The 26851-nt window shown below is 40.5% G+C and overlaps 3 protein-coding genes across 7 annotated transcripts in view; 1 reads left to right on the top strand and 2 right to left on the bottom strand.

Annotated features, from left to right (window-relative positions):
* Position 1: 1 nt before the first annotated feature.
* On the bottom strand, positions 2 to 2281 carry LOC100699219 (ependymin). Its single transcript, XM_003450366.5, has 6 exons — positions 2126 to 2281; positions 1955 to 1989; positions 1299 to 1433; positions 637 to 823; positions 462 to 549; positions 2 to 363 (listed from the first exon to the last, which is right to left on the bottom strand). Exons 1-6 carry the CDS (start codon positions 2190 to 2192, stop codon positions 234 to 236), a joined length of 642 nt encoding a protein of 213 aa, XP_003450414.1. The 5' UTR covers positions 2193 to 2281; the 3' UTR covers positions 2 to 233.
* Positions 2282 to 3822: 1541 nt separating this feature from the next.
* On the bottom strand, positions 3823 to 16505 carry alpk1 (alpha-kinase 1). 3 transcript variants are annotated; one of them, XM_025905596.1, is made up of 10 exons: positions 16205 to 16504; positions 14815 to 14945; positions 13815 to 14014; positions 13017 to 13171; positions 12716 to 12914; positions 12115 to 12174; positions 11932 to 12018; positions 11774 to 11850; positions 11294 to 11389; positions 3823 to 8038 (listed from the first exon to the last, which is right to left on the bottom strand). In XM_025905596.1, exons 3-10 carry the CDS (start codon positions 13930 to 13932, stop codon positions 6935 to 6937), a joined length of 1896 nt encoding a protein of 631 aa, XP_025761381.1. In that variant the 5' UTR covers positions 13933 to 14014; positions 14815 to 14945; positions 16205 to 16504; the 3' UTR covers positions 3823 to 6934. The 3 variants fall into 3 exon arrangements, with proteins under 3 accessions (XP_025761381.1, XP_019205634.1, XP_019205636.1); XM_019350089.2 differs by lacking the exon at positions 14815 to 14945 and having other exon boundaries at positions 16205 to 16505; XM_019350091.2 differs by lacking the exon at positions 11294 to 11389 and having other exon boundaries at positions 16205 to 16501.
* Positions 15725 to 26851, top strand: part of LOC100692458 (RAS guanyl-releasing protein 2) — a 39740-nt gene continuing 28613 nt past the window's right edge. The window contains exon 1 of one of the 3 annotated variants that reach the window (XM_013274528.3): positions 15725 to 16184. The gene's annotated coding sequence lies outside the window, so the exon portion shown is untranslated. The remainder of the gene's footprint in view (positions 16185 to 26851) is intronic. The other 2 variants (XM_013274527.3, XM_005455196.4) reach the window with 2 other exon arrangements.

Below are 26851 nucleotides of genomic sequence, written 5' to 3'. Positions count from 1 at the left end.
GTTAAAACCTCTTCATCATTTTCTGTATGCCAGAAAGAAAGCAAAATTCATCCCGGTTAGAGATACACAGAAAGAACAATGAGGTCAAACTTGCCCTCCATGTTTCAAACAGGAATAAGGAGGAGACGGCATATTATATGCAATTACATGCCATTCAGTTTTATTTATATAATGGCATTTCACAACATTGGTGATCTCACTGCACTGTGTAAGGTAAAAACCTGCCAAAGCCTTCACTGCAGCTTAAAGAAGAAGCTGGTGAAATCTTCAGACTGCTCTCCATTTGCCGTCATCTCTGTTGGGCAGTAGTCGGGGGGGTTGAGCTGACCGGGGTCAGAAATCCCAATGACGTTGTTGAAGAAGCTGGTGAGCACAAACAAAGCAACACAGCTTTTACTTGGACGCATACAAACGTGTCACATTCTACGTTTTTCACACTATAGACTTGAGAGGAAACTAACTCTGTCAACACCCATCCATACTCTTGTGTCTGGTACTTAGTGTTGACTGGAATGCATCCGATTTCAGTGAAGGTGGTCACGTAATTTTCTGGAAGGACAGAGATGAAATGTGTCCATAAACAGAGTGCACATAAACAGTCAGGATGACAGTTCTGAACATTAGATGCCAACTCACCTGTACTTCCAGAAAGATTTCCAGTCCAGGTGTTGACCAGGAGTCCTTGACCGACTCCAGATGAGCTGCCCAAAACGGCTTGGCCCACCAGAGATGAATTAATTGGGATTTCCATAGGATGGAAGTCTGCCCTCAGAGGCTTTTTCTTGCATGTACGAGCTTTGTCGTCAATCTCATACATGGCAGCCTGGTGCATGAGTTGTGGGGTGAGAATGGGAATCGCTTTAGATCAACTTTCTTTGCAGTTAAATATGATATTATTCAGTCTAAAGAAGAGGGTTATTTCAGTAATAATCATCACACACACACACACACACACGATTGCGTTATACATAGGTGCTCGCATCCAAAATTATGCCATATATTTAGTCAAATCCAGAGAAAGATGTGCTAACCTTAAACTAATTAAATATGGTGTCATTCTCAAGTTTTCTTTTTTAAATATGGCCTGCTTTTTATTGCATTAGTTGAACTCATGTTCAACTAATGCAATAAAATTAGTTCCCATTTTATTTCATTAAAACATTAAGGAAAGAAAATACTTTCTTATAACATGTTGTGTTGTTGGCCTCGTGCGTCTTCACTTCAGTAGAATCATATCAGCAGTAATTTGCACACTAAAACAAATATTTGAGACGTTCTTTTGTTTTTGCTTTGGTCACCTCTCTGAAGAGCAGCAGGGCGTCATAGGTGAACGGCTTTTTCTGGTAGTTCCCCTGCTCCGTGAGCCGGACCTTTTGTCCCAATGCATCGTAGAAGTATTTGGCATACAGCCAAAGCTTTTCATTCTGTGTGGACTGGAGAAACAGAATGCAAGATTGTTTACATCTTTGTCGTTCACACAGAATATGAATGACCATTAAATCTGGCTGCACGTTTGGTTCAAGTACAACTTTCATTTTCTTTGTTTCCTTTCCACACTGTCAGGCAGGCCACACATGCTCACTCGCCATAAACATCAATCAAGGCTCACACTGAAGATGGTTAAAGTAAGAGCAGCTGCTGGACCTTGACCTGAGCGCTGAAATGTCTGGAGATGGACAGAGGTTGTCATCTCCACTGCCCCCCATATTGCACTGTGTCCACATGCTCTTTCATCACATATCTTCCTATCCCAGATGCACTGGCTGACACGCTTTTATTCTTTTTTAAATGCTTTTCACCCACTGTTCACCCAAACATGTTTAATGTTTGGGTGAACAGTGGGTAATATTTTATGTTTCAATCAAACATTGCTAATGTACAACAAGAGGCTTCTTTTCCCCCTCATAATTAATAGCAATAGCAAAAGTTTTAAGTACACAAAGCATAAACTCACAAGAATGAGGGCTCCAGTCAGAAGGGGAGGGCTTGCTGCGTGAAATAAGAGAAAACAGAATTATTTAATAAGATTTACAAGTCAGCAAGCGAAAACAGCAATGAGAAACCAACAGTGAACTATCACTGTAACCACAACAGAGCTCGTCTCCGATTTCCTTTTTTTACTTACTGCACGGGCGAGGTTTCTCTGCCAGGCAGCCTGCCAGCACGCACACTAACACCACAAAGAGTTTCATCTTCGAGGAATCCACAGACTTTCTCACAGGTAGTTGCGAAGTCTCTGGTGCTCTAGAGGAGCCGCACTTCCTTATATATGCTGACAGATGACCAGACAGGCCTAGATGCTTCTGGGCTTTAGTTTAAACCAACATCTGAGGGGTGAAGTTCAGATTCGAGTGTTGACAGTGACAATATCTGTGTACATTAAAAGCTGATTAATGTTTTCTAAGGGCAAGAGACTCGTACAGCAGAGTGTGTGTAGACTTTATTTGCTTACAATTGTACAAATTCTGCAACCAAAGTGAAAACATAACCACATTATGACCACCTGCCTAATACTGTGTGATGCACTCTGTATCCTGACATCTTTCTATCAGAACCACATTAAATCTGAGCTACAGCAGCTCGTCCACTGGATCGCTCCCCTTGTTTTATCAGTGAGCCTTGGCTGTCCATGACTGAGTCTCTGGTTCACCACTGTTCTTCATGGACCACTTTTCACAGATACCGGGGTGACACCCCACAAGAGCTGCAGTTTTGGAAATGTTATGACTCAGTCTCCAAACAGTCACAGTTTGGCGCTTGTCAAACTCACGCTAATCGTTATGCTTGCAGTTTTTCGTCCTTCTAACACATCATTGAGGGCAAAATTTTCATCTGCTCCCTAACATATCCCACCCACTAATGGCTGCCACGATGAAGAGAACATCGGTGTTATTCACTCTATCTGTAGGTGCTCATAATGTTATGGCAACTCTATTCATACAGTGCACTTACAGTGAGGACAAACTTCAAAAATACACCGCTTTCCAGTTGAATATTCATAACAGTGCTTAGTAATACTGTGTCATACTGCGCACAGTGGGCCAAGGGTAAAGCATGCTGTGTTTACAAAAGAGGGCAGCTCATAAAGCCACAACAGGGGACGGGTAAACATGTGCTCATGAATGACATCATTGTCATGTGATTGTAGAGGTGTATGACTGCAGTCAGCAGACCTAATAGCTTTAGATAAACCTACAAACCTATTTTAAAATGCATTAATTACATATATAAGCCTATACAAAACTTATAGTTATGCTATACAAGAACGCGTTTCTAATATTGCAGTTAATTTTCAGGCGTATGGTCCAATGCATATTTTTGTACGTCCATGCAGCTTTTTCTCACGATTTAATTTGTACATCTAATTTATTAATGCAATTTGCACTTCTCCCTTACAAATGTCAGTCTTACTAACATCATTTTTCTTTTTTTTTGTTTTCTATCACTGTTGTAAATATATAAATTCCTGCACTATCTCATAGTATAAGGCCCAGGCACCTGTGGCACTTCTTTTAACTGTGCTGTTTATTGTAGACTGTACCCTTCATCGTGCTGCTGTAACACATCAATTTCCCTTGTGCAATCAATAAAGTATCTATTTCAAATATCTATCTATCACTCACTCACTGGACCATATAAACCAAAAATATTTCAGTAGAGAAGACTGTATAATCATCATCTTCATGTAGCCTGTTTACAGATTTCCCGGTTCACTAAACATTGCTGGCTTCTATCATCAAAGTTCATTAATTTTTTATCTATATTATTACAAAAGGTCAAAATGTGAAGTGATACAAACAAGAAAAGAAGACAATACAACAGTTGCACATATTTGCATATTTTATATGTCATTAGAATTGTGTGGGAGTCATATGTGCATGAACACATTGTGTGGTTATGCGGATGTGCATTATGAGACATTTTGTCAAGTTGTGCAACATTACCGAGCAAGCACAGCGATAGAGGGATTTTACAGCCCGGGATATTGGATCATTTTTCAGTCCAAAAGGAGTTGATTGGGGGACAGCGCCACACATAAAGGCCCCAGACTTATCCGAACCCAGGACTCTTCTTGCTATGAGCCGACAGTGCTAACCACTTTTGCAAATAAGCTTAACAGCTAACATGACATGTTTTTATATCCCACTAAAAGGACAAACTACTACTTAAAATCTTCCATAATAGCATTCAAAACGACTTCAAACAGCATCAGGTGATTCACTGCAAAACTCTCTTTCCAGTTAGGCAGCAATCCACTCATAGAGAGGAGACAGTGATGGATAACATCTTTTCAAAAATATTTTTTCTCTTATCAAATCATGTTTCCTTGTGACTGCAGTCACATGTTTTTTGTGACTTCCAACAAAAAAAAAAAAAAGGTACAATAACAAAAAATCCTGTCAGGTGTGAGATTTTTGACCACCTGACAAAAAGAGCCTAAGATGTTAACTGTTTGATAATCTGCTGACAGTAATGAAACCACATAAATAATTTTGTTGCATTTATCTTTTCAGATCATTCTCTTATGAAAGAATGATCTCTTATCTCTTGTAACTAAATGTAGCACCCAAAAGCTCTTTGTAAATTTGTTACACTTCTAGTATTCCAAGAAAAGTTAATAGCAATATGAACGATTAAAACAAACGACAACTGCACAACAGTGTTTAAATCCTTATTTCTGAAGATTACGATTTGTGTGTGCAAAATGCATTTATCGGTACATTTTAAAAAAAGGAAAACAGTATGAAAGTCAGTTCCATAAAATTGCCAAAACAAGCCCCTTAATTAATTTTTAATTTTTTGTGGATAGCAATAAATAGTGTCCAACATCTCAAAGTTTTTGAGGAGAAACGTTTGAGTTTGGGTCCAGTGGAGGTAGTTTGAGGAGGTGGCAAATCTGATTGCACTCAGGTCCATGTTGATATTTCAGGAACAAACTGAGCCCTCTGGCAGCAAAGTTAGAAGGACCCTTAGGGATCCTGGTGGAGTGAATCTGTGGGTCAGTGAGGTAGGTCAGTCCTTTGCCGTTGGCTGTCACCCATCCTGTGGAAAAATAAATGGATGACTACTAATCTTTGTCATGTCACAATATTATGTTCAGTGATAAGCAGCAGATGTGACATGGTAGCTAGAGAGGGGATCTGGGTTTTCCTGCTTAGGCTGCAGCCCCTGCAACCTGGTCCCAGATAAGTGGAAGGAAATGGATGGATGTAGCCCATTGAATAGGAAAATAAAGCCAAGCCATCTGTGAAGATGGTAAATGGTCTGATTCTTATATAGGCAGATCTGTATGATATATATAGCAGGTGTGAGCACAGAATCCCTACTTATATGATTTTAAACCTCCTATTCATGAGAGTGCAGCTAATCAGAAGAAAGTGAGGGAGGGTTAAAGGAGTCAGAACGGCTATGTATGAAGTGAGGCGCAGCCCAGTGTAGAAAGAAAATAAGGAATGTCATAAATGTGAATCATGCAATCATGGGGAACTGGAAAAAATGCTCCAAAATGAAATCAAAGCAATGGAAATATCACGAGTGCTGAACATAAATATCTGTGCCAAACTCTGCTGGAATCCATCCAGTCGCTGTTGAGACACCTCACTCAAAACAGCAAATGTGAACATCATGGTGTCACTACAGGGAAAGTGACAGTAAAATATATCGTTTGGAGATGGGGAATGTGAGTGTTTAAAATTTCACAGTAATCCATCCAACGCGTGATCATAAATAATATGTTTTACATTTAAGATATTTTTATCTAGAGTGACAGAATGATGCTGACACCCTAGAGCCATAGTTCTTCTGTAGCTGAAAGAAAGTACTGATGGTGACAAAGAAATAGCAGGAATGTAAACTTACTGTGGGCACTTTTGTACTGCTCCAACTTGAATTTTTTCTCATCATTGTGCAACCTCTTCAGCAGACAATCATTGCAAATGCCAGCCAGAAGGGCTTGGTAATCCCGTTGTGACAACAAGAATGGTTTCATAGGGACAGCATCAGCTACAGTGCTTGGGTCTAGGCAGCTGTAGCACATGGAGTTCTTCTTCTGGGGCACATTCTGCACTGCAGTTTGTTGACAACAACTCTGGTTCACCTCCAGGACTCCAAATGAACTCTTTGTAGAGGTTTCAGTGACAGGTAACAGTTCTGTGACAGCTTGAGATGGATTATTTTGCATTGCTAAAGTGCTGTTTGTTGCAGGTTGTACTTCAGTTTCCACATTTTGGTAAACTTTGGGGCTTTTGATCAGTTGTGGTTTGATAAAGCACATATTTTCTGTTTTTTACTCTTTACTGTTTATGTGATCAGAAGGGGAATCGTTTGTTTCAAAATCGACCGTTTCACAAATGAAGAAGCTCCCATCTGAATCTGGTGAATCGCTGTTTTGGCAAGTTCCTGCTTTGGAAATACTACTTGGTTGTGGGTTCCTGTATGTGGAAGAATTCAGATCAGCTGAAAGTTTTTCCCATGATGACTGGGAACCGAAACTGTCCCCAAGGGAGCAAGAGGATGTTATAGATAGCTGGGATAAGGACTGCACTACTCCTTGTGCGCTCTGCTGAGAAGGTGATTGGCTGCAAACTCCCATCTCTGCAGGACCTGTACACCTCCAGGACACTGGGGTGTGCAGCTCGGATCACAGCTGACCCTTCTCACCCTGGACACAGTCTGTTTGACCTGCTCCCCTCAGGTAGGAGGCTCCGGTCCATTCGCACCAGAACGTCTCGCCATAAGAACAGTTTCTTCCCCTCTGCTGTTGGACTCATGAACAATAACCATATGACTGTTCCCACCAATAACACATGACCCTACACTGTGTTCACTGCATCATTCCATGTCTGGCACTGATCACCACCTGCACTCATGTACATATCTATCCTCTTAGCACTTTTAATTCTTATTTTTATGTCTATTTAAGCATTGTATAACATTATGTTTGCACTAAGTACCGCAGCAATTTCCTAATGTTGTAAACCTGCTCAACATTTGGCAATAAAACCCTTTCTGATTCTGATTCTTCAGCTATTGCCTCACGAGCATCAGACACCACGTCCTCTTCAGAGGTCAGCGTTTCTATTTCAGCTTTTATCATCTCAAGGTTTTCTGAATCCCTGCTTATGTTGGAGGAGGAAGTGGCAGGTGGTGCAGAATTGACACCAGAGTTACAACCCTGTAAGTTTCGCTTCTTGTTTTCATCAGGAGACCATGACTTGTCGTCTGACCTTTCTTCATCAACTTCTGTGGGTAGACAGCTCTGATTGGTCGCTCCCTCTCTATGTCCAATAGCACTGCTTCCTGTATAACTGCTGCTGGGCTGAGGAGAGCCTGAACTTTTCAAGGACACTTCCTGCCATGATGAGTCAAGGATATCTGTGCTTTCAGGCTTTTGAGGCATATGCACGCTGGATGAATGTGAGCCTCCCTGAGCCTCTGTGTTGAGTGTGCCAGTGGTTGTCCAAAGAGCTGTTATACACGGCCTTCCTCTGTCCATCTCTAGCTCATCTTTAGCATCCCTACAGTGTGTGTTAGTGGTCTCACACAGTGACTTGTGATACTTTTGGAACCTCCTCATTATCTTAGCGAAACCTGCAAGAGTAAAATTTACAGAGGTGTCTTTGACATTTCTGTAGCTATCAGGGATAAAAGACCCCTTGTCTGAATTAAGGAAAGGCTCCACTCGGAGCAGCAGCTTGACTTGGGTGACCAGGTGCATGATCTCAGTGCACAGGCTGTCTTTGTCTTGGGTACCTGCGTGGCAGTAACTGTAAAAACTAGATAAAGCATTTTGACAAGCTTGAACTGCCTGTGCTACAACCTCCAAAGGAGTTCCAAGCCACTTGTGAGTGACAGTGAGGGAATAGGCAGCCTTGAGAAAGGTATGAAGCTCCTGCTTGCTGGTTACCAGATCACCCTCTGCTCTGGTTAGAAGGCCAATTGTAAATGCTTCTTGAGCCTGCTGGAGAAATGACTGTCTTTGAGAATCTGGGCACTCCACAGAGAAACTGTATGATAGCAAGCAGGTACCTTGGGTTGTCTAAAAAAAACACAAACAGAGGAACAATTACATAACCACAGCATAGATTTAGTTTACAATCCTACATTTCTGTGCAAAAGTCCTGAGCCACCCCTCATTTCTTTATATTTTGCTTCCATGCAGAGTGACTTTTTCTTTGAACACTGGCTGCTTTTTCACTCATTTTCAGTGCAGTTCTTGTACCTGACAGTATTCAAGCATAAAGAAGAACCTAACTCAATGCATGTACCAGTATTGTGTCTACACATAACAGAAAAATTAGTATAGAACTAACTTCACTTTAACTAACTTTTGTATCTTTAGGCACTTTGTTATTAGCAGTCTGTCACAAAAACACACAATTTGTTCCCATTATTTTGGTTAATTCTGCGAAAAAGGCCAAAGATAACACAGCTCAACAGGCATATATTATTATTTTACTTAGCATATCTTGCCATGTGTGATTAAAAAAAACTGAGAATTGGAGGAGAAGAGAAAAGGAGTCAGGCCTAAAAAACTATCTACAGTGGATGAACTTTTTGTGAAAGTCTTTTTGTTTGCTCATCAAAAATGGAAATGGAATAGGAATGGAAATAACACACAAACTGCACTGGAAATCAGTGGCAACCAGAGTGACAAATTCAAATGTGAAATATTTGGTTCAAATTGTCATCAATTTGTACAGAGTAGGCCAGGAGAGAGGTACAACATCGAGGGTCTACAGCCATCTGCAAAACACGGTAGAGGCTCTGTCACTGGGGCTGCATTTAAGCCAGTGGTGTTGGGGAGCTTGTCAAAATAATGGAACCCAAACCTCAACATTACTGAAACACTGTAGGGTCAGTGGAACAAAAGCCATCCAGCATCCAAATATGAGCTTTGGAATGTCCTTTTAGAACGCTGAAGAACTGATCCCAAAACTCCTTAAACAAATTAGAAGAAAGCTGCGTGCAGGCTGTGCTTTCTGTACCGTATTGCCATGTATGTTTCTATGTGTTTAAATAATTCACTGCACGTTTTCCTATTTTCATAGTAAAATATAAAGAAATGAGGGGTGGCTTCAAAGTTTTGCGCAGTGCTATACATCCCCAGTAAAGTTGGGTCACTGTATGTAAATATAAGCAAACTCAAAATGCAAGTTGACAAATCATTTAAACCCTCTATTTACCTGAAAATATCATATCAAGACATAACGAAATGATGATATTCAAAAAAGGTCATTTTAAAAAGTGGGGAGAAAAAGTGGAAACCAATACTGAATGATTGTGATCTTTGAACTATTACACATTAGCAGAAACCACTGTCTGGGTTGAGGAACTATGCATGAAAACCAGAATCCAGAATATCTCTTACCTCTGGGACTGAGGCAAAGGGGAAAACTTTCCTGTGGTCTGACTGACTAATCAGAATTTATATTTCTTTTTGGGAAATCACTGACGTTGCATCCTCTGGGTTAAAAGGAGAGGAACCATCCAGCCTGTCATCTGGACACTATTCAAAGCAATGACATGGCTACACGTGGGAAACTTGCATCTCTGTGATGACCTCATTTATGCTGAACTAAGGCTGTCAGACACCAGATTTTTAGTCTGTTATTATCAGTGCTAAAAACCACAATTACAGATTAAGAAGGATTAGTCAAATTCATCTCTAACTTGTGTTTTTTTGGGGGGCAAATGAATTACACTCAAAATGCAAGCGTTGGAAAGTGGAGAATCTCTAAGTAACTATACAAAACCACATAATAATATTTAGTTTTTTAAATATCATGGTTATCATCAATAAAAGAATACTGAAACATCCCTTATATGGACCAATATAATTTTTGGTTTTGGAGCAACACATTGCTATTCAGGAAGGCCTCGCTTATTAAGGAAAAGGCCAAACCACATTCTTCAGGTATGTCGGCAGCACGGTGCAGCACTGTGGTTGCTTAACTGGCATGCTAAGAGTCCTAAGCGGTCACTAACAGAATCACCTGACACGTTATCCAACATAAAATATGGCAAAGGTGACTCCGGCTTGCTGATCAAGTGACATGCTTCATCAAGCAACAAAATTGTTTGCCCTCCACGTCAGTTCCCAAACACAGGTAGTGTTGAAAGACAAACTGATTAACCACAGTAGTTAACATTGCTCAGTTCTAATGTGGTACTGAATTCAAAATCGTTTAAGTGTTTAGTTTTGAAAAAACAAAAACTATCACAGGCTAAATACAGGCTTTAAAAATCGTTAAGAAGTTTTAAAAATTCCTTTTTTTGATGGAGCATTGCATTCAATGGGGTAAGTTGTCTAATGCTGCAGTCACACTAGAGAAAACAGTAGTTGAAGACCACAACACAACCAAAATTATTGCAAACATGTGCCATGGTTCGCAATGAATGTCAACCTTAGTACATAAGTACAGAAATTCATGTTAACCAGAATTTTGCAGTAACTATTAAACATTTAGAGTCCAACCAGAACCTAATGGAAATTCCTCCACAAATAGTGACGCAGTTGCTGCAGGATGGCAGATTAACTGCAAAATGACAAAGGCGCTCTGCAACCTTGCCTTTACATAGGAATATCACCAGGATACAACCAGAATACAAGTAACTGAGTTGAGCCCAGTGTTGCAAAGAAACGTGTCAAAGACAAGTTGCACTTATCAGAGCAGACTGACTCATACTGATTGCAACATTTTGGCTGTTTGTGTTTATAAAGTACACATCAGTTATTTGCAGACCTTGAAAGTGATGTCTGAAAGTGATTGCAGGCAGTCTAATTCTGTTTGCAACTGGAGACAGGTTGCCTCCCACCTGTCAGTCAGCAGACTCAAAAAAATCAATAAGTCTGCAGGAAGGAAAATTTCAATTTTATCAACAAAACAGCAAACATATTCAGTGCAGGATTGTCTGATAACTACTTGCTTAGACATAAAACTTTTGCTGGACTATGAGGATTCTCTATCACTGCAGGAAATAAAACTTAGTTCAAATTAGGTATGTTGGGGAAGTTTCAGGTATCTGCGTCATTAATCTATGCCGATAAACTAGAACTCTAAAGGTCAATTGCAGGCAAGTAGACAGAGATTATTCAGTAGAAGTAACTTACCACATTGGTCAAAACATACAGTGAAGTATACTGACTGTATACCACTGCCATCTTAGCTGCTTGGGCTGCTGAGAGAAGACGATGATTTCCATCCCCAAGTAACGTGGACAGAATAAATAACGCAGCCAAAATCTTTTACAAAAACCAACTAATGAATGGAGATATGTCAGGCGGACTTACAAAATCAATATCTGGATTAGTCCTAAAGGCATGGAAGTCCTCATTATTCATAGATACCAATATATTGGCCAGTATACCAAGGGAAGTTCCAATACCCTATAAAATAAACAGAGTTGCAGGTCAGAGGTTTATCACAGTGTGTAAACTGGGCCGACTAACATCTAAACCAGGATAGTCAAACATTAAACATAAGGCCTGGGGACCAGAATCAGTGTGTCAAAGACTTCAACCTGGTCCACTGAATGGCTTTGGAAAATGTGAAGGAGGAACAAAAATTTTAGACTTTTAAATGTATTTTCATAGATTTAACAGCTTTTCCTAAAGAAAAGCCTTCATCGTGGCCATTTATACAACAGCAAAGTAAAAAAGTAACTGACACAAAGCAGAGTGTCCGACAATGTCAAATGAGTTTGACATCCCTGATTTAAACCTCAAAATATGGCAACTTTGGCAACCAACTGATAGTATAGTCTGTGGTACCTTTTTGTCAGGTTGAGGAAGTGAGTAGTACCCAACCAAGGAAGCCCATATTAGCTCTGCTGCCTCTAACCACAGGCCTAAAACACAACACAAAGACAATTTAAAAAAAAAAAATCACAAAATAATGTTGTTATTTCACTTCAAGAAAGTGACCTTACCCAGCTTTTGCAAAATCGTGCCACGCACTTGAACACTCACAGCCTGCACGAGCACCCGGTCACTTTCAGAGTGGTATATCCAACGACCTGCACATAAAAGAAAAAGGCACATTATTTGTTTCTTTTGTGGACTCAGTTTAATCCTCAATAAATGTCCGTGAAGAGGAACAGACAGGAAACTACCTGTCGTCCCGCTGTTGTTAATCAGGCTGCTCAGGATGTACTCTGCCTTCTGCAGTTTTCCTGTGGGGCAGATAATGATTATGTTTGCATTTACCCAGGTCTGCACAAGCCTCACTTAAAATTACCCTTTAATGAAATGTGGCAAAAATAACTAAGGAGTGAGAGTCGTTCATGTGCAATTTCCAGGTTATTACGTCAATCACTATAATTTCTCCAAACAATAATTAGCACTGCTCATCCAACACGTATCAGAGAGGAGTTTATATAGTCGTTTTTATATAGTCGTTAAATTGCTGTTATTTCACTCTCCAAGAACGGCTTTGATTCACAGTTAAAAAAAATAATGTTATTCATATGTGTTTTAGACCATTCACTGTCTGAAAAAAACTGCTTTAGCTCTTTCACCCCTCCCTACATGCCAAACTGATCTGTTGCCCCCGGCAGACAAAAGATTTGAACAGCTGGTGGGTGGAGCTTCTGTGCTCACGGTGTAGCTGAAATTACCATATTAGATATATCCTGCGTCACTGATATCACGCAGAGATGAGAAGACAAAAAAATACTTAGATAGCATCAATCCCAATCTTTCACTGCACTCTACCCGAGTTAAAATAGAGCCTGGCCTGCCGTATGACCAGCTGGGGGGCTATGGGGGTCTCGGGGTAGCGTCTGTGGAGAAGCTTGGCAATCTTCAGCAGGAGGCTTGAATCATCAGTCCAGTAGAGGTAGCGGTCCACTAAGAAGACAACTGCAAGTGCACAATGTGCCTCCTCAGCCCTGATGGAGGCCTTCAGGAGATCCTGGCAGACACAGTAAACACAACATTTGGGAATGTGCTTATGTTTTTATTTACAATGACACCACAGGGTGCCGAGCTGAATAGGTTATTATTTAATTATTACCAGTAGTTGAGACAAGTGCTTGCTGATGAGGTCATTGAGGTTGGTTTTGTCAGTGGCGCTGACAGACTGCTTATACTGCCACTTCTCTGGTGCAAAAGGCCATTTCATGTCCATGGCTTCCTGCAGGAGGGAGGCCAGTTCGGCACACAGCGAGTCTACAGGAAATAAAATCCAGCTGAGCAAACAGTATTGGGCTTAAGATACACTGATGTTTTCAAAATGTATTCACAAAAGAATATCTTTACCTACAGTGACTACATTCCAGCTACACGGGATTACTAGTACATAAACTGACCTCTTTATTTGAAATTTTGACCATGGTTAATATTAGCATCCACCATTAGAAAAAGTATATACAAAAAAAAAAGCATGAAAGATTCACATCAACGCAACACAAGGAAAAGCTGGATGGATTGCTGTTTAGAAATGTACTGCTGTTTGAACCAATAACAGGAAGTTCCCAAAAGGAAGACTTCGTTTACTTAGACTTAGTTTAAGCTGCTTTGGACAACTTTAGGTCTAAGATTCTAAAATCAGCAGCAAAACATCATTTATATGAAAAATCTAAGTGAAATGGAGCATGTTTTTCTCCCTTGTTTAGCAGTAACATGTAATAGTATGTGTGTGTTCACCCTATAAAATGCAAGACACCACAAAGTGTCAAATTCATGCCATGAAAGCCACAGAGCTGTACAGAGCTTATGCAAGCATAATTCCACCTCACCTTTGAGCCTGACCCAAATCTCTGAGTATCTCACATGCTCAAAAAACACTAAACAGCACCATCTTGTGTCTGACCTCTGCAGCTGCAGTAGTTCAGCCGCTCTGCCTCAGACACCCCGGTGGACTGCCGACCTGCTGCTTTTGCTGCCCCGAGGCACTCGTCCAGTAAATCTCCCACCTCTCGACTGTCCATTGAGGTAAACAGACGCAGTTAGCTGTTGTCGAAAAGGAAAAAAAAAAAAAATCCTTCTCTCTTGGCCTCCTCACCCCTGTTCCTGTAAGAGAGTGATCCAAGAGAGGGAAATTCCATGAAATGACAATACTGTTGAAATATTTTTGAGAAAGAGCGGCTCCACATCCGGCCCGTTTGTAATATTTCAAAACATTAACATTACAATAAAAATGTAAAAAACAAACATACAAATAAATCAACAAAACAGGTAATGAAATTGAACTTGCATAAATGACTTTTAAAAGGGGACTAAATATGGAGTCTTAATGGCCTAATTTGTCAGAACTTTTCAAAAACTCCTAATCTAGTTAATTTTATAGAATTTGCTTATAAAACATAATAATAAATGTATACGGGCCTAAGTTTAGTTCAGTAAGAATATTCTGAAATTCTTCAATAATATGTCGGATTTCAAACTATATAAAACATCACTGTGAAAGTTATTATTGGTTTATGAAATCGAATGTCACCTTTCAGCTGGAAGGAGTATAAAACATACACTATTCACTACAATTTCATGTTGTGTTGACGCATGCTCAATTATCTGGACGTAATGTTTTCAGTGGGAGAAACGTTTTGTCACTCGTCTAAGCAACTTCTTCAGCCTCTTATGTATATATGATATACTTGTACGTATGTTATTTAAATACACCACACACTGCATTTCATCTATTTGAAAAAACCCAACCACAGAAAGTATTTTTGCACTATTCAGTGTAACCTAGCCTACAGCTAATTAGCATACATTCGTAATTAGACACCTCGGTTAAGTGTGGCTAACCTCGAAGTATTTATCGCTTTTCTTTTAATGTAAAATGTAAAAAGTTCTTTTTTTAAACTCACCTATGGTTAGTTCTTGTTCTCTGCGTCTTCCTGGTGGGGCGGAATCATGAAATGCTGCTTTCAAAGTTTTCGGAAACATCAAACTTGTACCCCGGAGCGTACGATATTTGTTGCATTATTTAAAGCTTGGTCTGTAAAACCCGAACATGAAGAAAGTCGGTTAGACTTAATATCAAAATACGTGGTATGATTTATTTAACTGATTGTTTTTCTGTTTCTAAGAAGAAAACGAAAAATGATTATTATTTATACCGCTTATTTATAAAATACTGTCTAAAATATTTTTTAAAGATGACTAAAAAAATCTTATCTAATAAACAATTTTTTGGTCGCTGCGCTTAAATTACTTCAGCAAAATACTGTATTTTTAGTATTTAATGGTGCCTTTGTTTTTTTTGACTTATTCCTGCTCGACCTGAATGCAACGCGTGACGTAATGAAGGGCCAGAGCTGTGATCTATAGCAACAGGTAGCTGGGCTGTAGGAATGTGACTGAAATAAATCATTAAATGAATACATTTATGTATAAATTAATAAATATCCTGAGGGATCTTTGGGAGGACTTTTGACCTTTCGACGCATAAGCAAAAATGCCGCATATTTTTTATATTGTGAAACAAATATATTTATTAGATACATTTAAAATAAAAATAAAAATGATAAAGATGTGATTTTCCCTTCATACCGCTGCACTACTGCCTCTTATTTAGGGCAACCCCCCACCACCCCAAAATACCCTCCAAAAAACAAAAAAACCCAAAACGACTACATCATATATCATCTGCTAAACAGCACGCACTCACGAGTTTTTTTTTTTCAGGTAACACACGTTACCTGAAACGTGTGTTACCTGAAATATGTGATCCCGGCTGATAGGACGCCTCGATCTCTCAGAAAAGCGATCAGATGATGAAAAGCCCCGTGGACAGGCTGTGGCGGTGTTGCAGTGATACTACCAATAGGCGGGACTGTGGCTCTGCAGTGTGTTTGTGAGCTGCACAGCTGGAACACTAGAAGGCTGGCACGCGTTCCAGCTGCGAGCAGATAACTGAGCTCGGCTGCCTCCGCTGCACCAACACGCATCACATCCACAACTTGCTTCGGAGTGCGCCAGTAGAGAACTTGGAGACAGCCGCATGGCCCGTTCGCCGCAGCAGCATTAACCCCCCGAGGTCGGACCCCAGTTGTTTATCATCTGATGACTTCTTGCGGGCTCCCATCTTTGCCGACTCTAACACTCGGTCGCCGAACAGACTTTGTGAGCTCGACAGTGTTACGGTGATGTAACGCTTCCCATCTCAGAGCTCACTCCACAACTGTTGTCACTCCAGCCTCTCCTCTCAGAGCATGGGACGCTTCAAACTCTAAAGGTAAGAAATCTACTACTTACTTGTTATTACAACACTGGTGCCACTTTTTTTCCCCCTTCTTAATCTGGAAGGTGGAGCTCAACTATGGCACCTATTTCTTGAAATCTGCCAGCGGGAAACGTTACACGTCCGTTTCTGGTTCTGTTGCAAACCTTTCACAACCTCCATAGGCTGACTAATGCATGAGTGCAAGTGTTACTTCTTTTGCAACAGTGAGATCGCGCATGGGCATGCCTGATTGCACCATCAACAACTGCATTGTCCGTCTGATAATTTCACGTCGATTCATTAAAGGGAGCCACGAGTGCGCTCTCTGCACTTGTGCTGGAAAAAACAAACGAGGTGAACTTAAGGCTGCTGGGCTCAGACTTGCAGCTGCAGATACATCTACCTGTTGAACAGTGTTCAGACAGCGATGGTGCAATTCACAGGGTTCAGTGTGTGACTGACTGTGTGCTTGTGTGTTTGTGCATATCTAGCTTGCAAACAACAAGTGTTGGTGGCTGTGTGTAAGAATGAATGAAGAAATGCATTATCTTTGTGGCTATTAATAGACTCACTATAACCACAATATAAAGCTGAGATGCTCAGAGCTGCAGCTACACTGGCGGTGGTTGGGGTGGGGGTAGAGGGATGCCTATTTCTAAAATCTAAAATCTTTGTCCTGCTTCAGCTGGCATGAGAATAATGGTTAACAGAGGTCTGCTGGCACGCACAGTTACAGCTCAAGATGCAAAAGCTCCAGCTGAGTTCTTCTCTTTAAACCTTATGCATCTTTCAGAGCTGACAGCACAATGAGGTGTCCTTTATATTGCACATGCACTGACTCGCAGGACTACTGGCAGCTCTGCTTCTAAACCAATGGATGTAATAATACCAGCATTGAAAGGAATTTACCTCGACTGTAACGCAACACTGTAGGCCACATCCCAGCTGATTGTGATTCAGCAGGCCCGAGTGGTGAGTCAAACGAGTGACAGGTCAGGTGTAGCTTGCTCAGCCTTCAGTCAACCTCTTCATTACTTATTTTCTTATGCAGACTGCAGCTGTCTTAAATGTAATGATTCAAGGTGATTTTGTGCCAATGCGGGCAGAGCAGCAGGGATTAGGAGGCATCTCGGAGTGTTGGACGCTTACTCACACTGTGGCGTCTTCGCCAAGTTCACCCCAGCTTTATCCACCCAGAGCCGTGGTGTCAGAGCCGTGGGATTTCATTTGTAACCTCGAATCCCCACTGATGTGGTTTTGCTGCGTGCGAGAGGCAAAAACAGCGAAGTGACTTCAGTGTTTTCAGTGTGTAGCTCATTTGGCTGGTGCTACACGTTGCTGATGTAGCTCCCGCTGCTATTTTGAATATTGGACAAGCCTGCTTTTGTGCACTTGCTCATCCAGATTAGCAGCTGTTTCAGAGAATGCAAATGAGGCAGACATTCAGCATCAACCATCATGCGTGAGGCTCCCACTTACACACTTCTGTCAGCGACCAACAAATCAATAATAAAAAAAAAAAAATAGTCCAAAGTCCATTTTGTCACATGCTGGCTCATTTGATCATCAGTCACCTCAAAGTCACCCATGGCCTCTGTGATCTCATGTACACAAACACTGAAGTGGTGCTTGACTTGAAAGGTAGAGTGCTTTAAAAAGACGGGATTTCAAGGATTAAAGTGCCTCCAAAAAACTGAGTTTAGAAAAAAAATGAGTGGAAGAGATTAAAATAGGAAATCTCTGCATCTCTATTCTTTCGTTCTCTCCTCTGCTGCTGCAATGCAATTACTTCTGGCCTGCGGAGCAGACACCCTTGATATTTAGCATCACTTCCAGCTGCCTCCTTCCACCTCAACCTGCAGTGCTGTTGCACTTATCAGGAAAGCCAGCTATAATTGGTTGTATTGTAAAAAGCTTTTCTGCTTTATGCCAAAGGACCGACAGCAACAAATTAGGGAGGGAGGGCTGGTGAGTTAAGGAAGGCAAGAACTAAAACAGAATGGGGGGGATAGCAAGGATAAAGGGAAAAAAAACAAACAGTGTGCACGAGAGGAAAATCAAGCAGAGAAGAAAATAATTACAGAGAGCAGACAATGAGCAGCAGCTCAGACACGTGCACTGGATATTTGCCATCACCGAGATGGTTGGTCCAGTGCTCTCTGTCTGCCCTCTGCCTTCTCGAGTTTGCTTTTTATTAGCTAATCCAATTTAATCCTCTTTAATTACCACCACGGAGGCCGCCTGAATGTTGAAGTCTTTTTTTGAGCTGTTTGTTCGGTGATGCTTTTAACTGATTCAAACACCTGAAAGGAGAATTTAAAGGCACGCGGCGTAGGCAGAGCTGGAATCAGACTTGGTACAACTCCTACTAACTTGGCAGAAGAACAGCAATTCCAAAATTGTGACAACTAGGGATCTAATTGTGAATAGATGTGAACAGGGTTACTTGTAATTATGTATCAGCCTTCGCAAACTGATTTGCAAATGGTCTGCAAATAATTAAGCGGTCATCTGGGATATTTTGGTTCCTCTGCTCCCTACTCAACTCTTCAGCTCGCAGCAAAGGCCACGTACTCTGTAAAATCTCAGTTTGTCTGTTTCTCACCTTTAAAGGTATGGCAGGAACACAGGAAAGAGAGGCGGCAGCAGGGGAGAGGGAGACATTCTGTAGGAGGGGAAGGTAGCGGGGGTGGAAAAGTGTCAGACCTGAAGAGCTATAAATCAAGCTGAGGCTTTGAATTCACTCAGATAGGGTGAAAGGCATTTGTGGGCAAATCCAAAGCTGATTACTAGAGAAATTAGCAGGTGGTTACAATATCACGGTTATTTAAGGTTTGGGCTGAGTGGGGTCGCTCTGCCCTGAACAGGTGTTAGGCGTGCCTCAGTTTCAGAAACGGAATCGAAAGTGCCTGTTATCCCACATCTGCTATCACGTAGTCTCTACCTTTGTTTTTCCCACTCATTCTGTTTACAGTCTGTAATCTGTCAAGCTTTTTATCTGAATGTACATAATATTTGGTGTGTTATGACTACAGGAAATTGAGGGCTTTGTGGTGTGCTCATGGATGTGTGCTGTTTTAGGGAGGAATACATAAACAGGAACTAGCCAAGGCTGTTAAAAAGCCTGCGGGGGTAAAAAGGAGGGTGGCTGTTTGAATGTGAAACTCCCAGCATTCACAACTAGTTCAAAATGACTGTTGTATAAAACCACTGTGCAGCTCAGTGAGCACATCTCTGACAGGCAGGAGGAAATGAAGCAGATAAACACTGCGAACAGAACAAATTGGCCTCCAGAACTGCAGTTTGTGCCTCATTCTGCAAACCGCAGGCATTTCTTCGAAGATCGGAGTTTGTGAGAATTAAAACATGCAGCATCACTTGGTATGTGGCCCTAACCAGAAGCAGTTTTTCACAGCAGCTGCACAGCTGTGCCTCCTTGTTTCTGAGTCAAGGGTGGAAAACAGCACCTTTGGGCAATATAAGTAGCTGAGATTTATATTGTGAAGGTGAAGCGGCTCAAAAAATGCTTTTCAGTTTTCTTTTGGTTGGTTGATTTCTTATTTGAGTATAACACATTACAACTGACTGTTGGGCAAAGTTTACATTCAAGGCTTTGTGTTGTACAGGATTTATAAGTTTGGGGCAACTGCTCTTTTTGCAACAAGACTTCCTTCTAAAAGTCTATGCAAAACTAACCTTGTCCAGTGACCACCAAACTTTGTCCCAATAGACTCAGTCACTACTTCTAGGTCAAAGTTCATAAAGTTCATATTTCAAATTAAGCTTACTATTAGAGTCAGAAAGGATGGTTATTCAGGATGTGCTTATTGGCTAATGACTTTTCACTTATCAGTAGTGAAAAGATAGTGACAGCAAAAACACCCAGGTTGAGGCTTTTATTTACTAACCAGAGGGTGTTATCATTGTGACTACACCCATGTTTTACATCTTTAGTCTAGGGTTTAACTTTAACCTTAATTGCAGAAAGCCTTAACCACAAACTTATTTTTCTGCTATATTATAGTATGTAACAGCTTGCAGCTACATAGCCTTGAATAAAGATGGACAGTATTGCCTGGCAAACAGTGGATTACATGATTGTGTGTTGCACAAAGGGTAAACACAATCACACAACTAACTGGCTTTAGAGGTCCTCGTCTGTTAAGATAGCTCTTTGACTTTGTTTTATTCTTTATGCTAAGTAGTTTCTAGTGGTATTTTTCTTACATAAAAGTCTGACAAAAGTGCAAATGTGCCAGTTTTACTCTGTTTAGAAGACTCAGAACTTCTTTGATCAGGGCAAAAGGCTAGCCTGGCTGCATTCAAGGTCATACAATCTGCTAAGCTAAACCCTTGTAAGCTAACTATATGTAGCAATATCCTCATATTAACTGTGGAGACATGCAAATAGAGTCAATTCCTCTTGGCAAATATATGAATCAATGTATTTCCCTTTTAATTTAAAATTTGGCCATTGCAGATGGAACACTTTGCAACAACAGGAAGTGATATCCCTGACTTCAGCAGAACACTAGAACACGAACCCTGGCCGAGGCATGCTCTGAAGTTAATAGACAGTTGGCAGGAATCTCCTGGGTGTTCGCTGTGAAAGACAAACCCAAATGCAGAATTCCATAAAATGATGTATCACATTGGGCCTTTCACACAATACGCCATGTGGCCTCATCTTTCACTCATCACACAGTGAGGGTTTGAAGAGGAAGTTATGTGTGTCAGAGAGATAAATGACAGAGTGAGGAAAAACTCTAGCATATAGAGGAAATATGTGTGAAAAAAATTATTCATAGCACTTACTCAAGCCCGCTCTGTACAAGACTGTTTGTAATAAGGTAGCAAAAAACGAGAAAAGTGTGGACAAACAGTAGAAGTTGCCACATCTCACATACACATAGCAGCACACCCTTCCGGTATTTGTTGTGAAGCAAACTTTCACATCTGGTAAAGGACCCATATTTGAGCAGGAAGCTTGAACACAAAGCAGTGAAAACAATCTGACACAATGATGCATTGTCGCATTGGGGGGGGGGGGGGGGGGGGGGGGGGCAGCAGGAGGCATACATTATAACAGCACATGAAATCAGCCATGATGCCCTCTCTGTCTCCTGCATTATGTTTTTCATTTGAAGTCATAAATGGGAGATATAAGATATTAATTTGAGCCAGATGTGGAGCAGGATGCGTGACTTTATCTGTTAAAGGACACAACACAACATCCCACGTGGGTAGCTGCTGTCTCCCAGCAGGAAGAAATTTACATATTTTTCTCCTTTTCCCCTCTCTGTTATTTCAAGATTACAAAAAAGTGCTGCTTTTCTCAATCTTTTGAGAAGCATTAGTAGGAGTGCTTCCATTTGCCTATAGAAATTTCCCAGTTGCACTTTAATTTCATATATCTTATTGTGTCTTCTGTCAGTACTAACCCTCTATACTTAATCTCTTTCCTCCTTCGGCCAACAGTATCTTTTTGTGTTTTACTGAGCTGAAGCACACTCTTCCTGCCTCCCAGTCTCTCTCTTTATCACCCATTCAAACATTCCTCCTCTCCTCCCTCTGCTTCAACCCCTTCCCTCCCTAAGGAGCAACTGTAGCTGCTAATCTCAGTTTGCAGCCGGTGCCCCCCCACCGATGTGGCATTCTGCGTGTCCAGGGAAAGGGAAATGTTTCCCTTCCTGCTCTCAGTACCCTACAGTCTCTAAATAGAAGCCTGCCACCAGCTACTCTGAAGAACTATATCTGTCCCATCATGCAACACCCTTACTACAACTGGGGGATGTAGGGCAATAAACAAGGGTGATGTGTATGAAGAAGTGGTTTTTGTATGCGTATTACAGTCTGTCAAAGACACGAAGATATGATCTCTTATCATATACTTTTTTTTTTTAAAGCTAATATCATCAGAAAAGGTTGTCTGCCTGTGCCTGCTGTTATGTTACATTTTACATGGCCGGATTTGTTAGTGGAAATCTAAACATAATGCTATTACAGTTTCTAGCTGTAACATATGATGAAAGGAAAACTGTCTTAGCATCATTACCCACCAGTAAGTGGCTCACAAAAATGGAAAATGGAACAGCAAAAGTAAAAAGGAGGCGGATGAGAGGAAAAGCCGCGCGGTGACAATAATCAAAGGTTTCATAGGAAATCTGGCCTCTTTTTTTTCTTCTTTAAAAAACAATAGCTATTTAAGTCATTCATAAAGTATGTGACCAGACTATCAAACTATGTTTTACTTTTGTTTTTGCATTTTTTCAATACAATAGTAACATCAATATACAATTATTACACAGTAGCCTCAAATTCAAAGCTCTTATATATTTGCTAAAGTTTTAGTAGAAGAATACTTAACTTATTTATTTCATATACTGAGGTTTATACAAGACTGGCAGCTATAAGCAGCATCAGCATGACAATGTGCTCCATTAATTAATAATGTGTCTGCCATGTTGCCATGTTGTGCTTATATCTGAAGATTCACACCAAACACAACACAGAGCCGAGGTCATCTTTGTGTGTCTGCTTAAAGAAAGTTGTGACAAAAGTTGTAAGCACACAAAATATGGGTCCCAAAATGTACAATTTGGTGGTAATCCATCCAAACGTACCTGAAAAACCAGAGACTGTCCAATCAGTCTTGCCATGGTATTGACACTTTGAATAAAGAATCAAATTCTGTTAAAATTGTATCTCTTTTCTTATAACTGTTATCCACCAAAACACCAGTCAAACTTGTTTTTCCCAAACGCCAAGGAGAGAGGATAGAACTAAATCACTGATTGTGAATTAGCATGTAGCATTTATCAGCATGGAATTGAGTCCATTATGGGAACGTCGATAAGATGATGGACATGATTATTGTCTGTTTGCAACGCCTTATCATCAGTCAGTACTTTAAGACAGGAAAGTCAATAAAGACTTAAGCTCTCGGTTTCCTTCTAATGTCTATAGCTTGAAAAAAATGTGTGCGTTTAGCATAATCTGAGTTCATTTAGAAAGGAAAAAGGCCTAAACACAGTCATAGGTTTATAGATGTAACTGCAATGGACACAAAATATTATTATTATTGTTATAAATAATAAATTAAAATTGATGGTTCAAGAGTTTTAGTTTAATTGAGTGAATATTGAATAAAAATGTACTTTAGCTCCTTTTAAGAGTTCTGCTGCTTTAAGAGTTTAAGTCAGCTCATAAACTCTGCATTTGAGCAGCAGAACAGACACGGTCATATTTGAAATATCAGTTTTCACAGACATCCTATAAAACCACTATTTGTTATTATTAGTTATGTTAACCTCATTGTTTTAACTATGTGTATATTTCAGGTGCTTTTAAATGTGTAAAACAGGAGAGTCATCAATTATTAAACAGTAGCAACAATAATAAGTCCGCTTTAATTCACTATTATGGGTCAAACTTCAAAAGCATTGGTTTTAAAGTTGAGAATTAGCTGAAAAGCTGCTTGCCTGCTATTGTGTGACCGTGATATTGAAAACGAGAGAGGCAGTAGTCTGAAGGGGGTCTGACTGCGTCTAGCTGGAGGATGTGACCTTTTTCACTGCCCAGTAAACCAGCAGCACACAGCAGATTCTGCATGGCCAGGATTGACCAGGCACCCGTCAACTTCCCTTTATCCCCGCTGAGCCCCATCCACCCCTTAATCTGCCTGATCGATGGCCCCGGGTCCTCGTCACCAGGCAACCAAGGATGACACTAAAGCTCTCGCAGTGTGTGCTTCTTTACAATCAATTCAGCGCTTTGCAGATATCGGGACTGTATTAGAAAGACGCTGTTGGAAAAACACTTAAGGAATGTCCAGAAAAGAAAGGAGGAGGGAACCTGTTTAAGATAAGTCAGTCTTAATTCATATAATAGCTAAGAGAAAATTGCTCTCAAAGCGCTCCTGTCAGCAGGATGATGAATGGTGTATTCACTTTGAATGGGAAGATAGCATCATCATCAAGATGGGCACAGGGTGTTCAGCAGCACCAGACGAGACTCTGCTAAAGCATTGGTGACTCTTTAAAAAACCTCTGCTTCTCTCTTTCTTTTTTTGTTTAGCCCCTGAGAGATGGGCCCCACACAGAAGGAGAAAGTGGTTTTAGGTCCTCATTCAGTTTTGAGGATGGACAGTTCTGTAATAAACACTGAAAATGCAGAAGTGAAACAGAAGCGCACATTTTTTCACAGGCAAGGCCATCTCAGCTCAAACCTAGATCATCCTCAGCCTTATCTAGTACAGTGAGGAAACAATTGACTTCTAGGCAATTTTCATTCTCATTATATTCATGACATGCGAGCAGGCGTAACTGCCAATGCAGAGAGCCAATACTGATGGAGTATAGCCTCCTTTTTCTGAGCTAGGCATCACAGGTCTTGGTGTTTGTTTGCTGAGGTTTTAATACTCACATGCAACACTGCTTTACTTCCTGTGGTGACTTCAGCAACCCACCTTGAAACTTTCATATCTATTTACAGCAACACAAAACCCTTTTTAGTTGTTCGCCATTTATCTTCCCGTTATCTGACCATATTGTATCAGAAGTTTAATCTTGCCTGCTGATCAGCGCTGTGGCTGATCGCTCTAACAATGTGATGATTTAAATTGCGGTTGAGGATTATACTTCTATCTCTTTCTCTACGTTTGCTTCCCCCACCATCCCTGCAGAACGTGGCTGAGACAGCTTGTGAAGCCTGTAATTGAGTGTGTCCACCCACCACGTTGCGGCAGAGACAGTGCAGTGAAAGGCTTCATTGTGTCAGGCACAATGGATACATACACATACACATCACACCCTTCTCACACTCACAGAGCCACCACATTAAAATAAAGTTAGAGCAGTGCACAGTATGTTGTTGGGGACTTTGTTACCTAACTTTGTTACTTGAGCTTAACCTTAGTGTCACTTTTACACTTACAGTGTCATGAAAAAGTGTTCACACTTACATGTTTCAGACCACGAACAAATTTTTCTATTAGACAAAGTTAACCAGAGTAAATATAAAATGTTTTTAAAATAATAATTTCATTTAGTTAGGAAAAAAAAGCTATTCAAATCTACCGGGCCCTACGTGAAAAAAAATATTTATCATGAAATTAGTTTCACTAGCCACACCCCGGCCTGATTACAGCCAGACCCTTTTTAATTTAGAAATAATTTCAATTGAATTGATTCGAGTCTGACATAGTAAAATAGGCTAAGAGATATCAGATCATGCCATCACAAAGTCACTGACATCTGTCAGTCTGGGAAGGGTTATAAAACTATTTTGAAGGCTTTGGGAGTTCTGCAAACCGTCGTGAGAGCCATTATCCATAAATGGAGAAACCTTGGAGCGCTGATGAACCATCCCAAAATTACTTCAGAACCCAGAACAACAAAAAGAACTGCAGGCCTCACTTGTTTCAGTTTCAGTTAAGGTCAGTGTTCATGATTCAAGGATAAGAAAGAGACTGGGGAAAAACCATCTGACATAAAAATAACACAGCATTTGAATAAAAGAAGATCACAGCAACAGTCAGACACGGTAGTAGTGTGATCGTCCACTGCTGCTTCATGACCTGGAAGACTTGCTGTAATTGAGGGAACCATGAATTTTGATACCAGAAAGTCCTGCAGGAGACTGTCATCAGTTTGCGCCTTGAGGTTCAAGCTCACTTGGATTATGCAGCTGGACAGTAATCCGAAACACATCTGCAAGTCCAGCTCTTAAAGCCTCAAAGAATTCCCAAAAAACAAAACAAACATTTTGGAGAGGCCTGGTCAAAATCTGACTGTCAAAGAATGACCTTCAACAAGCTGTTGATGCTTGAAAACTCTCCAATGAGGGTGAATGAAAGCAATTCTGCAAAGAAGTGGGCCAAAATTCCTCCACAGTGATGTGAAAGACTCCTTGCCAGTTATCACAAAATCTTGATTGGAGTTCTTGATGCCAAGGATGGTGCAACCAGTTATCAGGCTCAGGGGGCAACTGCTTTTTCACACAGGGCCAGGTAGGTTTGGAGCTTTTTGTCCGGCTGCATTTTATATTAACTTGGGTTATCTTTATTTAATATTACAGTTATCTGTCATGATCTGAAACATTTAAGTCGGACAAATATGAAATAAAGTAAGAAATCAGGAAGGGGGCAAATCCTTTTTTCACTGCACTGTACCGTCAATGTTTTGATCTGGGGCTATATGAATAAAATTTAAACTGAAATTTGAAGAAGATGAAAAGAGAGGGGAGTAGTTAATTACCTCAAAATCTTTTATTTGCTCTTCAACTGAAGGTATTTTGTGCTCAGGTGTGTGTACATGTTGTTAAAAGTAACTGGTCATTAAGTTGTTGTTACCATGGTTACTTACAGCCAGACCTTACCAAATCAAGAAAAGCACAGATGCACACTTTTAGCTTGTTTCCCATGAATATGTGACAGAATGAAACGCATGTCAAAATATTTGCTATTGTGTTGTAAATATTCATCACACTGCAGACAGCATGGCAGCATGTCAGGAAAAGATAAATAGTGGTTTCCTGCTGATTGGGCTTGTGGCTTAGTATCTGTCTGATAGAAAGGCCACACACATCAGTGAAAATTGTTTATTGCGCCTGGCTCCAAAGTGCAGTTATAAAGCATAGAATTGGTGTGTAAATGTAAAAACTGATTTTAGTTTGACGAA

This window comes from Oreochromis niloticus, linkage group LG3 (genome assembly GCF_001858045.2).
Source record: "Oreochromis niloticus isolate F11D_XX linkage group LG3, O_niloticus_UMD_NMBU, whole genome shotgun sequence".
NCBI classification, from domain to species: Eukaryota; Metazoa; Chordata; class Actinopteri; order Cichliformes; family Cichlidae; genus Oreochromis; species Oreochromis niloticus.
This window is presented reverse-complemented; position numbering and strand designations above follow the sequence as displayed.